Raw genomic sequence first — 16,692 nt, 5'->3', positions numbered from 1 at the left:
CCCTACAGGAGAGCAACTAAATGAACTGGAAAACATGTAAAACACGTTATCCACAAAGGAGGGAACATCCATGTGGAATATGTTTGTCTTACAAAACAAGGGTGCAGCTTTGCATCTCTTGAATTTGGATTGATTGCCACTGTTTATTAACGTTAACAAGACATCAGAGTGTTGTGTAGAAGGGACTCGAGACTTCATAATTTCAAGACAGTTACCAATAATCACATTTTTGTTTGTAATGAAACAGCAAGAACAACCACAACTAGTCAAACAGTGTATGCTGTAATGACTCTTTCTCAGCTGTAAGCCTTGATTCGTAATTTAATAGTATAACATAATATAAAACATGAAGTCTACTTAATAGGAAACTTGGCAACCATGTCCAGCTATGGAGGCCTTAGCTGTCCTCATAAACCTGATTTCAGTGCAGCTTCATTCAATTAGTAACAACATAGTTTGACCAAAAAAAACATGACTCATTATCCACTTATTTGTAGCTTTCAACTGCTTGGTTTTCATCCCTGTGCATCCTTGTAACATATGGGATTACATAATTTATAACTTACTGTAGTCGGTGTCAAATGTTGTATTATTACATACTTATCTTAACTCCATGACAACCAAGCAAACTCCACACACTGATGAAAATCTTTAGATGTGATTGAAATCTCTGGGAAATGCAAAAAAAGGCCTTTTCTTTCGTGTTGGAAAAATGGTTATATCCAGGATCAAGAATAAACTGATTAAACATCTTTGTTCTAGTTGTGAAATTGGTTTTATCATTTTATCAAAAAAATTTAATTTTTTGTAGTTTTGTTGCTTATTGTGACATTAAAGAATAAACAGATGTGCAACACATTTAAAGTTCTTTGAATTTAAAATGATTAAAAATTCAATGCCAAGCAATAGAGATTGTGTCATTGAAAAAAAAAAATGGAGTCAGAGAAAAACTGTTGTGCAATGTTTTTATTTTATTTAAATAAGCACGTCTGACTAAAACGCCAGAATCAACAGATCACATGAACACAAAGAAAGAAAACAGTCACATCAAAATAATACTCCATGAAAACAGCAAACTAATTATGATACATCTTTACATTCAAACTCTCATTGACAGTTATGATCCTTCTGGTATACAGATAATTATTCCTCACACACATTCACACACCTCTAATACTTCAGACACACACTCTCTAAATCACACGCACAAAAACACACACACTTAAAGCCACAGGTTTATCCCTCTTACGTCTGTCAGTGTGTGTGTATGAGATGTCCATTATGCTACATGTCAAGGACTCGGACATACGGGGAATAAATAAAGGTTGGCATCAGAATTCAGAGTCGTTCCTCAGTTTCTTTTGGCATAAAACCGAACTTTGTGCATCCTTCAGTGGTTTGTTCTTGTCTTTTTCTTCAATACTTTATTCTCAGACTATTATCTAAGAAAGAAACTGATTATTTTCTAATCACAGCAGTGGCATTTAATCCATATTTCAGCACTTAAGGGGAGACACTACAGGTAAGAAACATTTTTTTGGGGCTACTTTGCTTCCATTACATGTCTTCTTTCAGAAATAAAACATCTAAAATATACATTTTAGTCAGATTTCAGTGCATTTTAAATTAGATAATATATCAAATATCAGATTTTTTTCTTTACCCTACACCTGTTGTGTCTCCCCTTTAAGGGCCATTTCAATGTTTTTGCATGTTCTAGTCTATTAGCTACACATCAAATAAGCTTTACATTACTGCTGTTTTGTATTTATTTAGTTCAAATGTGTTTTTCCTCCATTCCTAAATTTCACATTCATGAAATTTATTTCACATTTATTCATTCTGTGAATAAACTAAGTGATGTCATATCTCGCATGCATTACTGCAGTCCAGATTCTTCCAGGAAATCTGCGCTGCATAACCAGGCAGCGACAGCAACATAACTGGCAGATGTGATGTTTACCAATACGGATCGACTACCTCGAGCATGTTTCAAGCGTCTGCAAATTGTTTTTTCATCACACGGTGAAGTAAATGAGAATCAGTGGCTCCCTGGAAGGCTGGAAAAACACATTAAGCAAGTCTTTAACGCGACAGCAGCGGTGTGATGTGTGAGCTGAAGTAAATGAGCCAAAACATGCAAAAACACTTAAATGGCTATACACGAACACTCACAGGAGACATTTTACTTGCAAAAATGTGCACTTTGGTAACATGTACACATGCACACACACACACATTTACATGGTGTGCAGCCACGAATGCAGATGGGCTCTCAGAAACAGTGTGGCTCACACATTAGCATCACTGTGACACATCACAATCGTCAGTGTATGCTACGTTTCTGTGTATGTGTGTGTGTGTGTGTTTGTGTGTGTTTTGAGTTCAGAGTGGGGCGGTTAGAAATAGTCTCTTCTTCGTGAGTCGTCGCTGATGAAGGAGGGGTTCCACTGGGCGGGGTAGATGCATGAGTGGCGAGAACCTGGCAGGCCTGTGAATGGATACAGTCCATTTCTGTCCAGGTCTGAGTTACGTAACGCAGGCTGAGGGAAAGAATGAAAATGTAAAGGATGAAGTAAATATGCAGATTCATCTTGTATCGAAAAAAACACAAAAAACAAAGTCTTAACTCGAACAATGACAACAAATGAAAATTGTGTTGTTTGTGTCCTTACAGAGTAGTAAATGTCGGTCATCTGCAGCAGGTTCTTGGTGCTGCCGTTCTCTTGCATCTCAATGGTCTCCCGGCCCCACTCCATGGATATGCGGTTACTTTTAGGGAAGTCTGCGTACGGGGACATCTGCAGGTCTCCACTCTTGAAGATGATCTTGTTGATGTCATTCTTGTCTCTCCTTTGAGGTCAAACAGTTTCAAAAAGTTTAATATTTGGTAATTTGGGTGAAGTGATCCTTTAAGTTACTCTTTAAATATTCAACCAACAGATAATTATGCTTGTTTTGTAGTTTTTGTAGTTTAATCATCAACTTGAAAATACAGTCGTGCACAGCAGATTACTGCACCGTCTTACTTGCAGCAGGTGACAATGAGAGCGATGATGAGGATGAGGAGCAGAGCGCCCCCTGCAGGTGACACCACGACCGCAATCAGCTTGTAAACTGCAACGTCAAATAACAGCATGTTAAATGCTAAACTTTAAAAACATATGCCGAGATCACAAAAGCAAATTTCTCGACTTGGATTTAGAAAAAATATCTTTTTTAGTTACATTTTGTGTGTTCAGGGTTTTTTAAGAGCCACTTACAATTTCCACACTGGAATCCTCCGAATCCAAACATGCACCTAAAAGGGTAGAAACAGATTCTGTGTTAAGAAAGTGGCCTTACATCTTTCAGTGCAACTGGATTCATAGTGTGACAGAAAGGAAAGTTGAACTTACTGAACGCAGGTGCCATTTTCCAGTTTGTAGCCATCCCCACAGTCTAAAACAAGAAATTATGATCAAATGTTCAGTTACATGTCTTGGTATGAAGAATTCACAATTCAATATTGTTTTGCTAATATTCAGTATCCTTAATTTCATAAATATTCACATTCAATTTGAAGTAATAGACTTTTTCCTCTTGTTTTTGTCAAGGAACCTAAAAAAAAAGGAAGGGTCTTTAGGTCACTGAATCTTACTTTGGTGCCAGTCTATGGGAGATGTGTAGAGAAACACACTAAAACCCATTTTTGTGTCTACATGTAACTGTATGTTTTACTATGTGTGCAAGGCAAGCTGTTGCCTGGTGGGATTAATTAGGTTGTCTGAATGTGACGATGTAGATATGTTGGGTTTTAGTGTGTTTCTCCATGCATCTCCCATTGACTTCAATACACCTGCCACCACAGTCTGGCACAGAAGCAAGACTCTGTGATATAATGACCCTTCCATCTTTTTTAGGTTCCTTGGTTTTTGTCAGGAAGTAAAAGCGTACTTGTTTGTCATCAACGCCATCTTAATTTTTTCAGTACGCTAACTTGACACTAACAGTTTTATAGATTTTGTATTCATGCACACTTAACATTTCTGAGGAAAAAGGCACCATTTTTTACATTATTACATTATCCGTCAAAATTATAACATCATCAGTATTATATATATATAAAAAAGACCCAACTGAAACATATTACATTATTGTTGTTGTTGGTCAAGTTATTACATTATTAGCTTATATGACATTTTTGATCAGGTTAAAGGCACATTTTATTACAACTAAGATGTTTTTACATTTTATGTACATTATTGAGTGCTACAATATAATTTAGTCTTCGTCCTATTTTATTTAGCTGTTCAAAACAGAAAACACCCATTGTGTCTAAGCGGACAGACACACATACCTAAGCAGGACAGGTCGTCGGGGTTATGTTTGTAGTATCCTTGAAGACACTGGCACTGGGCCGTACCGCTGCTGTCAGAGCAGGTGGAGCGCTCGGTGTCACACTGAGTCTTCTGGGCCACACACAGACTTTCAACTGTAACAAAATGTGGACACAATAAGTCAGGATTATGACGACACAAGAATCCGTCATGACTTCATAAAACCGCTGCTGTATATGTGAGCTAATCTGTGCACCTGCACCTGTAAACTATAGTCCCAAGTAGGAAGCTATTTGTGGCTAAATTGTGCCCTCTGCTGGCTGCAAACATGTTCACAGCTGCTTTGGGTAGCCCTGCCCTCAACCACAATTAAAGTAGTAAAAACTGGATTGAATATGGTTAAAACGAGCTGAAGTTCATTGTGATTATTAAATATTTTCACACTTACCGTGATAGGTGAGCTGGTGGTGCAGCACCATCCGGCAGTGGGCCATTGAGGAGCTGCAGTTGCTGAGAGACATCTGGATGCTGTTGTAGACCTCGGCACTCGTCACGTTGGTGGAAATGGAAAACATGTTGACGGCTGAGATACGAACCCCGTTCTCTTCTCTATGGAGAGACATCAGTGGAGGTCATAACAGAGGTCTACAACAGATTTAACAATCCTGATGCCTGATGAATTCAGCTTTTTACATTTCACAATCGGACATGGTAGGTTTTTTAGAGAGTGCTAGATTTACTTTGATGACAGCTAAATACTGTTGTATCAAGAAAAAGCTGTGTAGAAGATGGTTCAGCAATGGCAAGAACTTACTTCTTACTCAGCATTGAGCGGCTGTAACCTCGGAGGACGGACAATGAAGCGTTGAGCTGAGGTGGAGACAGGAAGAGAGTGCGTGTCAGATATAATAGACATAAACCCAATGGAGATTTTCTCAGAAATGTGATGGTTCGATGATGTGGACTGCCTCTCACCAGCTGAATGATCTCTCGCTGAATCTCATGCATGGTGGTGCTCTTGAAGACGACAGGGTCATGTGGCAGTCTGTTAACACTGAATGTTCCCAGAAACGTTTTTGCTACAGAGGGGAACAAAAAAATAAGTCAATGAATCATGAGAAACTTTTGGAAAACTAGCGAATTATTAAAATCTATTATTCAATTACTGTTTTGTATTAACAGGGTTTTACCTCGAGTGCAGGTGCGTCCGTCCTCCAGGTCAAAGCCGAGCGGACATTCACAGCTGAAGGAGCCCCGCGTGTTCACACACCTGGATCCGACGGGACAGGGGTCCTTCTCACACTCATCCACATCTGGATGGGTGTTATAATATAAGATTACAGAAGACTGAATCCATGAACCTGAACACTAATTTTTAACCCATCAAACTGTCAGTAAGAGAAGAGAAGCTCACCGTGGCTGCAGTTCGATCCTGTCCACGCCTGCTGACAGTGGCAGGTGTATTGATGCCCTTTATCGCTCACACACATCCCTCCGTTCATGCAAGGGTTTGACACACAGGGGTTTCCTGTAGGTCAGAGAGGAGAGCAGCCATTTTAACAGCTGTAAACATAGCTGTAAAAACTGCATGTCAAGGATGGTCAGTTAAAGTGGAGGAATAGTATAAACCACTCACTTGGTGGTGGCGGCGGCGGCGGTGCCTTGGTGGATCTGACGTCAGTGGGTGTTGTCGTCGCCACTCGCTCTGTAGTTCCTCTGTCTGCCTGTTTTCCAGTGGTCTGCATAGCCTCTGTACTCTTGGTCGGGGTGCCGTGGGTGTAGGTGGTGGTGATGTCCTGGCTCTGAGCTGTGGTGGTTCCCATTGTGCCCGTACTTGTTTCTATCTGCAGGGTGGTGACTTTCGTGGGGTTAGCCATCCCAGTTGAGGGCCCCTGGGTTTGGCTCGATGATTCACGGTGAGTTGGGTGCGTCGGACTGGTCAGCAGGGCCAGGGTGGAGGCTGCGGTGGAGAGCATAGTGTACATGATGGTGGCATCGGTAGGTGACTCGGGAGTAGAGCTGCTGATGGTGCTGCTGAACCTGGAGGATGAGGTTGCATGTAAGGGGGATGTGGTAGTAGTGTCGGTGGTGGTGGTGGTGGTGGTGGTACCGGTGGAGGCAGTAGCTTTGAAAGTGTTTTCCTCTGTTATATGTGGTCTGTTAAAGAAAAAACAAATCAATCAAGACTAGGCTAACTGAAAAGGACATTAAGGAACATTTTCATCTTTATAACACTCATGCGCCTCAGGAATGAAATTACAACTGCAGTGGTCTCTCAACATATTGAAGGCTTGTCAGTAGGGGGCACTAGAGCCACTGTTGTGTGGTTAAACTACAGATGCTGTAAAGTTAAGAAAAAAGGCCTTAAAGGTGTCAGACTGGGTGGTTTACTATGTACAGATGTTTTCTATTAAACAATACTTATAAATAATGATAGCATATTATATAGCAGTAAAGAAAAATCCTTCTCTATGTTGCTGCATATGTGCAACAACCAAATATCTCTCCTTGAACCATTATCCTGTTATTTATTTAATCGTTAGTTAAGCCCAAACTTTAATTAAAAAAAATACCTTTCTGTGACAGTGACAGGTGTGGTGGTGGGGAAGACGTCATTAACCAACACTGGAGTGACTGTTAGAGAGTCATCCAGTTCAGATGTGCTGCTGCTGACTGTTGGGGGTCCTGTGGTCAGACCGAAGCTCACGCTTTGTTCACTGGTCTGGGATGAGACACCCTCAGTGCCCTGCTGGTTCTGAGTGCTGGAGCTGTGGACTCCAGTGGAGGACTCAGTGGAGGTTCCAACACTAGAGCGCGACTCCTGCTCAGTCCCTGAGATGTTTGCAGGACCTTCTGGGGGAGAGGTGACCGGAGGTGTGGAGGAAACAGATGCTTCAGATTGGTTGGTGCTGGGCTCTGTCACTCTGAGAGGTGGTGTCGAGTTGGGGGTCTCTTCTGAAGTTGAGGTGTGATGATGCTGGGTGGCGTTCGGTTGTCTGTTTAAACTCTGGGTTCCTCTGGACGCCTCTGGGCTCTCAGTCTCTGAGAAGGAGTGGGTCATGTGTTGGTCTGTTGTGTCCCTGCTGTCGGTCCTGGTGGACGGGGCACTGTGGGTGTAGTCCTCGGTCTCTGTAGCCCCAGCAGAAAAACCCAAGGTAGAGGGGTGGGAGCTGGAGTCTTCTGTAAAGGCAGAGGAGGTGCTGTTGCTGGAAGAGGAGGTGACAGATAGCAGGGTCCTCTCCCCAGCTCGGCTGATGGTGGTGGAAGTGTAGGTGCTGTCGGTGTGGACGGCTGTGTGGGACATCGAGGATGAAGCGTCTCCTTGTTGGAAGGTTGTGCTGTCCTGGGGCGTTCTGGCCTTTTCGGTCAACATCCTGGAACTAGCCTCCGAGGACACAGCGGGAGAGGCGTCTGACACTTGGTCTGTTTTAACAAAGTCTTTCCAGTCCCTGCTGCGGCTGCTGCTGCTGCTACTACTACTGCTGCTGCTGCTGCTGCTGCTGCTGCTACTGCTGCTGCTGCTGCTGCTGATGCTGCTGCTGCTGCTACTGCTGATGCTGCTGCTACTGCTGCTGCTGCTGCTGCTGCTGCTGCTACTGCTGCTGCTGCTGCTGCTGCTGCTACTGCTGCTGCTGCTGCTGCTGCTGCTGCTGATGATGTTGCTGCTGCTGCTGCTGCTGGTGGTAGCCTCAGTTGTGGCTACAACAAGGGTGGAGATGAGTGGCTCAGTAGACAGACTCACAGCTTCTAGTGACCTGCTGCTTGTTTCTGTGAATGTTTGTGTCTGCTCAGTGTCTGTGGAAAGAGACAAAGATCATATTCAACAAATTTGACACTAACAACATCCTCTTTATTTCTATTTCACTGCATTACAGCTTTAAAAAAGTCATATCACTAATGTTTTTAACTCAGTTTTGAGTTAAAGGAGCACTGTGTGGTTTTGGAGAAGAAATTCAAACTCAGAATTTTAATATTTACAATATAAATGAGGTAATAATACAAACTCAGGAATATTTATTTTTACCATAACTGAATAGAGAACACGGTTTGAAGCTAGAAGGGTGGCAGGGTCCGCCACATACAGTATAAACAGTATGAAACTGTGTTGTCATTTAAGGTCAGTTTGTTTATTCAGTTTATTCAGTCATGAAAACTAAGAGAGTTTGTTTATGTAGTATCTAGTATCTAGTCATAAAAACATCAGTCAATGAAGATTTTTCTCTTTGTACCCAAAACTACATAGTGCACCTTTAAGACTGTCATGGACTTTGTGCATCTTTAGGGCAGTAGAAGTGAGGACTCTCCTTAGTCCTTTGGGATGTTACAAACAGAAGTAAACTCCTTTAACTTGTAGAGAAATACAAAACACCTTCTGAACAACATTAATTATATCAGCTAACTTTAAATTACATACACACTGTAGCTGACTTCCAGCTGTGGCCACCAGAGGGGGCTCACCAGGCTGTGTCTTTCCTATGTACACTACATAAAGGAGGAAGATGCTGTCACAAGTTCTGTTTCTTGCTGCAGAGGCAATGATTTTGGGTGGGGAACAATTGGCAGCTGGGTTCGTCTACTCTAACAAAGGAATGAGGTCCTAAAAATGGTGGTGACTGTCTCCGTTGGGATTCAGCCATTTCCTTCCTAAAGCTGAGCGAGCACAAGGCACCGCCAGAACAACTGTCACCATGGATCTGGGTGTGTTTTCATGTTCAGTGTCTGGTGGAGAGGTTTTTTTTTAGCCTGGCAACAAAATTGTTGTTAAGTCATAAAAAACACCCAAACATTACCGCAAGCGAAGTGTCAGAAAAGAATGTAGCAACAGAATAGGGATTGTTGTTTTACTGCTATTTCTCCGCAGTTTGCTTTCGTCAGTAGAGATAGAGACGGGAATCACAAACAGAGATCAACTTAGGGACGTTGAAATTACATAAGACAGCCAGGCCTGTGGAGCGCCCCCGAACTGTTTTTAATGTAATAATTAAGCTGTACTGCCAGTATCAAAACAGGGAACTACTTTAACCGCTAACTTTGTTTCACTGTCGTTTGAGGGTTGGGTTTACAGTAGCTCAGTTTTAGGTGGTGGGTGACACGGCCAAAATCTTTCCATCAAAGCACAGGTCATGATTCAGCAACTGTTCTGCAAATTCAATAAAGAAATGGCTCTAAATAACTGTGCTGCCTCACGTTAGACAAAACTTGATTTAAAAACGAAAGACGAGAAAATCATGCTTTAAAGTTCAAAACAAAAACAATCATTTCAAGCGAAGGATCCTTCAGTTTCACTCTCCTCCTCCATGTTTTCCTTTCATTCTCTTCTTCTGTTGGCAAACCAGCTTAGAGGTCGGCCTACATTACCACCACGAACTATTGCTCTCACGTCATGGTCCTGCTGCCGGAATCACGATACCTTGCAAGGCAGCAGGATTTGCGAGGCCACATATAAATCCAACCCTGATCTGCAGACACATTCTCTGGCTAAATTGAACATATAAGGTATGCAGACCGTTAGTGGAGCTGATGTCCAGTGGAATAAAGCCAAGAAGATGAGCTTTAGTTTGTGTCTTCAGCTATGGCCCAAGCACAGAGCTGTGAAACTAAAACTTTTCACTGAGTTTGTGTTACATGGGTAAGTTAACGTCTACAGGAAGCCAGATAAAGTTACTAAGCAACCACCGACTGTTTCAGTCATTTCCTGTGTACAGGCATTTTTATTTAACAAAATATTGTATGACACATTTCTGTTTAAAAAAAGAGAGGATTTCTGTGGAGCTGCATCGATCACAGTGGAATTGAGGTTTGCATCAGCCGCTCCGCCAACGGACCGCATACGTTACGTGTTCAATGAAGCCAGCCTGTTAGGGTGGAAACACTACTGCCAAATCTGTTCCAGCGGACACATTTCTGCTATCAGATGGTAAATACCGTCATATCGCCCAACCCAAGGAGTTCTTTAGCTGAAAACACCTGGGTACTGCAGCTAGAAAGGACGCCATGAGAGCTGAATCGAAGTTGAGTGAAGTTGCAGTAAAACCAAAACAAGGAGCTGAAAGATGCTAACAAGCACCATAGAGCTGAGGGAAAGTGCAGTAATTCAACACAACAAGGGACCTTGTCACGTTACGCAAAGTCATATTATCCACTATTCACATATAAATATAAAAGAGTGCAGCTTTAAATGAGCATCAAAAGGGCTGAATAGAAGTATTTAACCATCAAGTGGCAGCTGGTCTGTGTGAGGTTTTTCTCTGACCAAAGGGATTTTTCTCTGCCTATCACTTTCTGACAGCTTCTTATCTGGCTGGTCTCCAGAAGCCCAGCACTGGAACAACAGCAGTCCACTGAGGACGAGCGTTGGTCTTTGAAAAAGCATCCGGAGAGCCAACACGTAGAGACCAGCAGCCACCAACCAAAACCAAAGGAGGGGAGAGTTCAGCAGCAGAACAGCCGGTCCACAGGGAGTCTGTGGGGAGAACTGGGCCACTCGACTCTATTTCTCTCCCTCTCTCTCTCACTTCCTCTGCATGTGTCTCTCTCATTATTTCATTTTCTCTCTCTCGATGCAGTCCGGGCAACAGAACTCAGACTGGAACGTGGTGTTGGCAACAAGTGGCGGACACTCCCAGATTCTCTGCAGTTTATCTCTCAGCTCTCGTGTGTTAACGCGGCTGTCAGTGTCGTGGTTTCACATCTGCTGTACTTCACAAACTCTGTGGTCTGCATATTAACTTGGGCAAGTGCAGTAGTTTCAGCATATAAATGAGCATGGGCGATGGTATGACGTAGCCGTGTTGTGAACCTAGTGGTTGGTGTTTTCGTGCCAACGGATAGATACTGAAAGCTCATCTGTTACCTGGAATTTTTACTTTATTCGGTGACCAAATGTTGAGGTCACAGTTCAGTTTGTGGGTTTGTCACCAGATGACTGTGAGCTGAAGAGCTGGTCCACGACAGGAAAGGTGAATGCGGGTGAAATCAACGAGAGGAAAGTGAATCATTTCCACGTCGTCATAACTACTTTTAAGCCCTTCACATTGTTTCTGTGGAGCTAAACTGGACAGCTCCCAGTCTTAAATCAACCAGCACCACTGACATTAAGCAACAAATCTCAGTTTTTAGGCCATGATATAATATATACCTCAATATTTTGAAGTCAGTCATAAATGCAAGGACTGGGCAACAAAATCGAATATCATCATATTTTTCACCATATTCCTTTACATCACTTAACTGTAATGTAGCCTTTAAGACCAGCACTTACATCACTTGGATCACAATATAATGATATCCAAATCCAAGACTATAAATAGCCTCATATCATGGCAATTATATAATGTTGCTGTATAACCAAACCCTAGTGTAGTATATGAAACATTACATGCCAGGAGAGGACAGCGCCATATACTTCATATATCTTAATGATCACAGTTTTATTTATTGACAAGGCATTAGATTGATATGTAGCTAAATGTAGCACTCCATAAAGTATATATTTTTATTAACTGTATTAGCCTATATTTTTTATTTTCTAGTCTGTGGTTTTAAAAGGACAGTTTTCAAGTTCAATTTCATACGAGACAGCTGCTAATTTAAAGGCTCACACTTGTGTTGTGTGCAGTTTTCTAACATCTTATCTTATTTACAATTTTCTGAAGGCAGCATTAACAACTAAATACATTGGTTTCCTTCACAAAGTATTTTGTTTACCACTTGTATATGCAGTATAGGAATGATGCTGTAAATAAAAATGGAAGATAAGCGTATTGTCCCAGCCTTAATAAGCATTAGTACTGTAGTAGTACTGGTAATATAATGCCGGTGATAACAGGAGTATCTGACTGCAGTTGCATGGAACTATTTTAAGATTAAAAAGAGGAAGCAAAACTTTAATAAACGTCTAATGCTCTCTGTTCAGCCTTTATCAAAGTTTTACGGTAAATGGTAGAAAAGCTTTCCAAAATGTCCTTCTTTGTGCCCTGAAAACTTCAATCTCTCTTTCTTCCCTCTGGCTGGGGTTTAAGTTCAGAAGGATTTTGCTTCCAGCACAGTGCAGCACTGTAACGAAACCCTCTGAGGGATCAAATCATTAGCAGATCCCTGTTGGCTCTCTGATCAGTTGAAGCCCTTGATTCTTCTTCTGTTATCACTTTGACTGCTTTCAGCTGACAGCACAGTGGTGCATGTGTAGTTGTGACTGTGGCTTTTACCTCAAATGACAAAGGTTTTCTTCTTTTAGGGTTTAGGGTGTGCTTAACACTGGGCCTTGTGCACAGCAGAAGTGAGAAGCTGTACGTGGTTCACATGTGGTTTCCCTCCACCACGTGGACCTAATATACAAAAACTCAAAGGATCCCAGTCCCTCTGCGATACGCCTGCTTCTCTTCATGTGGTCATATCTCATTCATTGCTATGTATTTATAACAATGATGTTTTCATACATGGATTGAGCTCATCAAAGGACTCTATTGAACTCTACTGCCCCACATGCTGCACATGTGATAAGATGCTCTAAGTAACACTGCTGTCTTTGAAAAGCAGAGGTTTGACCAATGGACACAAGGTACGATACACCTTAACAACACCTGTATGAGCTGAGGAACAAGTGTCACAACCTTTTGTTGCAACTCCTCAACTCAAATAGTAACAGGAAGCCAGTAAAAGCGTCAGAAGAGCGAGGACGCTTATCAGATTTGATATCTAGATCATGATAGGTTGTACACTGTCAGTATGAATAGGTGGGCAAATTTCTATTCCACACACATCACACATCAAAGTAAAATGATAGCGGGTTTACCCACCTCTATGTCAGAACCACAGGTGTGTGCGTACAGTATGAGCTTTTAAAAACACTTTTCATCATGCAGTGAGACGATTTAAGCCTGCAACCAACAATCATGTTCATTGTGCTGTCTCTATTAACCAATTGTTGTTTTCTCTATAAAATGTCGTCCTTTACTCAGTGTTGTTAAAAGTACCCAAAAGTCATACTTGAGTAAAAGTAAAGATATCATGATAAATATTACGTTGGTAAAAGTGAAAGTCAACTACATGAATAGTACTTGAGTAAAAGTATCTGGCGTTACCTGTACTTAAGAATCAAAAGATATTTTCTGGCAATACGTGAACTTAAGTAACAAAAGTACAAGTAAAAGTAACTTATACACATGTTTACATGTATGTATGTACTAGGGTTCGATGGATTATCGACTATTAGATCTGATATTCAGCATTTTATAATCTCATTCATGGATATGTCCAGAAACAAGAAAATATCCGGGTCAGAGAATTTAGTCTTTTCTTCCTCTTAAAAATGACTCAAACTGATTAATCGATTATCAAAATAGTTGGTGATCAATACAATAGATGACTAGTAATCAATTCGTAATAATTAATAGATTGACTTGTATATTTGTCATTGTTCAAGCAAAAATGTCAAAAGTCAAGTTTAAATATTTCCTTATTTTCTCAGTCGTGATACTAAACTGCGCACTTAAAGACGCATTACGTAAGAATTGGCCACCTGTCGATCTATACCGCAAACAAGCAGGGGGCAGCACACCACCGGAGTAACCGCTGACTGCTGCTGCTATTAGCCGGCTAGCTCAGTTAGCTGTGCAGGTAGCGGTTCGGACTTGGAGCTGAGGGGACGGGCTTGGGCTGATTCTCATGCAAAAACTCTTGCATATTGCACCTTTAAACTTGGGCCTTGGGAGTTATCTTTCACAATTATCAGAGCAGGCGATTAATCAATCAATCGAGGAAATAATAAACAGATTAATCTATAATTGCAATGATTGTTGGTGACCGCCCTTCAGTAAAAACTAACAGAGCTATGCACTTGTTGCATGACGCTGCCTGTGCTGCATATCATTTGGCTAATTCACAGAGGAGCAGCTCAAGAAATGTCTATTTTTCATTCATAATAAGTAGTCACTCCACAACAAGGACTTTTCATTTTTGGATATACAAAGTGGTAATTAAAAGATGACACAAAAATACTGAAATGAAGGAGCTGAAAATGAGCTTTGCTGCTTGATTTCTATTGTATCCTCCAGCTATAACTCATTTTAATGGGGTTTAAATGAAAAGTAGGAGCCTTTTCTTTGCAAACTGAAGAAACATTAAGTGTGTAAGTTTCACTTCACCGCAGGCCTCAGTGACAGAGATCTTACCGGAGCCTCCCGCAGCAGCAGTGTGTGTCTCAGCAGTGTGTGTGAGCAGGATGTTCCTCTGTGATGGTGATAAACTCTCGCTGGAGTATGAAGTTGAAGTTGCATTGTTGTCCATGTCGTTGAGTTCATCTGTGGCGGTAGAAGAGTGAAATCCTGCCGTCACCGAGTCCGTGCTGTTGTTACTGGGGGTCCCTGCCCCGAGGGGCCCCGGTAGACCCAGCAGGAGCACCGACAGAGACAAACCGAGGACGTGATTCAAAAACCACGTTTCCATGATTTTCAACACCCCAAAACGGTCGCCGATAGTTTCCGTAAAGTCGAGTAGAGGCCGGGGAGTCTCCCGGGGACACCATGGGAGGAGCGCTCCGGCGTTTACTGAAGTTTCATAAGAATTAGATGAAATCCCGGTGCAGTCCGGAGGAGGTCCGCTGCTCGGACGGCGGGGAACGGAAGATAACAGAGCCGAGGCAGCAGCCTGTTATCACGGCGGAGGAGCCCGGGCTCCTCCTCCTCCTCCTTCTGCTGCACACACACACACACACACACACACACACACACACACTGTGGTGGTGCTCACATTGTCCTGTTATTCAACCCAGTGGCTGTCTCTGCTGCCTTCAGGTGTTGTCGGAAGCCTTAAAGTTTAGAGACAAATCAAACAAACAAGGCTTCACTTCACTGATTCTAAGGGACCTGGCAACCCACCAGCCCCATTAAAAACTGTAGGCTACAATTAAGGATTGTTTAATAAAGGTGCAATGTGTAAGTTTTGGCCACCTGTCAAATTCATACTCCAATCAAATAGGGGGCAGCACACCACCAGAGTGACTGCTAACTGCTGCTAACTTTAGCTGACGTTAGCTTAGTTAGTTCAGTTAGCTGCAATCGGGGTTTGAAGCCAAATTTTCACAGTGGGCTGCAAAGGGTGGATACATTTTTTTGAGTGTCACAATCTCCGCAAAATGACTGGTTTCACTGTCATAATTTGAGCCATTCGGTCCAGTAACATTTGGAAAGTCTAGAAGAGCTGCAGGATTATATAATTTTATCATCATTCAAGTTAGCCGGGCGCTTAACCGGAAGTTAGCCAGCTCAGTTTTGCGAAGTCTCTAGTATACTCTCGATACTTCAGACAGGCTGTGCGCTAACACTTTTAGTGAAGTACTTATTTAATATACAGTATAAATGAGTAGCCTATATATAAATATGTAAACAATCATTAACACATGGAATGAGGTTTTCATTTATTTGCTTGCTAATGCAGGGAACGTATGCTAGCTAGCTAACTACAGGAATTTAGCATAACATCCCAGTTTAAGTAGGTTGGGTCACAAAAACATTCACAATCAACAGTGATATTGTGTAGTAGTGTATATAGTATGCATATGTAGTTCATTACTTGTACTTCTGTATTTCCATTGTCGACTTCATTCACCTACTTCTACTTGCAAATACTGTAGGCCTACTTTTATACTCAACTAGTTTTGATCCAGGGAAATACCCAGCAGATAAAGAATATAAAGTAGGCTTAACTAAAATTAGCTCTACCTTTAGCAATTTCGACATTGAAGTAATGCACACATTAATGCATCAATATTTGTAATCCTATAATAGGCTATTCATGATCCTGAACTGTTCTGCATAATGAATACATTTAGTTTAGTATTTTGGTATTTCAAGCCATCATCTTTGAACAAAAACACAGTACAGTCTTCAGAGGTGCAACAGCTCCACTACACTAAACAAGGTACCAGGATCTTTGCTGATCATCATGTGCCTGTTGCAGCTCTGACAACAAAAAGGTAAGAGGAAGTGGTTTTCACAGCTCTACTGCTGAGCTGCTACAAAAGACGCTTTTGTGATGCATCCAATTCACCCAAACAACATGACTTTGTGTAATACAGACTGATATTCAGCACGTTTAAAACAAATCAAATAAGGTCTTCAAACCACCCCTCATTCTGACAATCATCCTCGTACATTAATATATCAATAAATTATGATTTTCTCAACAATGGATGCTGGCTATGACTTTTAACAGGAGTGGATCACGTTCATGTAGAAAACTTCAATGCTTGATCCATTCAAACACGCCTAAAAGCACATTTTGGTTTTGATTGAACTCACTTAAAAGATGCTGTTATTTTAACGTGACATCTTTTACTTTTGTCACTGTCATCTGACACCACTTGTCTCGATTT

At 41.6% G+C, this 16,692-nt stretch overlaps 1 protein-coding gene across 1 annotated transcript; it reads right to left on the bottom strand.

Annotated features, from left to right (window-relative positions):
- Positions 1–951: 951 nt before the first annotated feature.
- Positions 952–14,936, bottom strand: heg1 (heart development protein with EGF-like domains 1). Its single transcript, XM_084361501.1, has 14 exons — positions 14,492–14,936; positions 6,893–8,114; positions 5,956–6,476; positions 5,734–5,847; positions 5,510–5,632; positions 5,295–5,398; positions 5,134–5,189; positions 4,768–4,928; positions 4,340–4,474; positions 3,399–3,441; positions 3,264–3,301; positions 3,030–3,117; positions 2,676–2,853; positions 952–2,543 (listed from the first exon to the last, which is right to left on the bottom strand). Exons 1-14 carry the CDS (start codon positions 14,763–14,765, stop codon positions 2,400–2,402), a joined length of 3,201 nt encoding a protein of 1,066 aa, XP_084217627.1. The 5' UTR covers positions 14,766–14,936; the 3' UTR covers positions 952–2,399.
- Between the last annotated feature and the right edge of the window lie 1,756 nt (positions 14,937–16,692).

The sequence above is a fragment of the Pagrus pagrus genome (genome assembly GCF_965226575.1).
Source record: "Pagrus pagrus genome assembly, chromosome: 9".
NCBI classification, from domain to species: domain Eukaryota; kingdom Metazoa; phylum Chordata; class Actinopteri; order Spariformes; family Sparidae; genus Pagrus; species Pagrus pagrus.
Note: the sequence above shows the minus strand (reverse complement) of the source record. Positions and strands in the feature narration are given on the sequence as shown.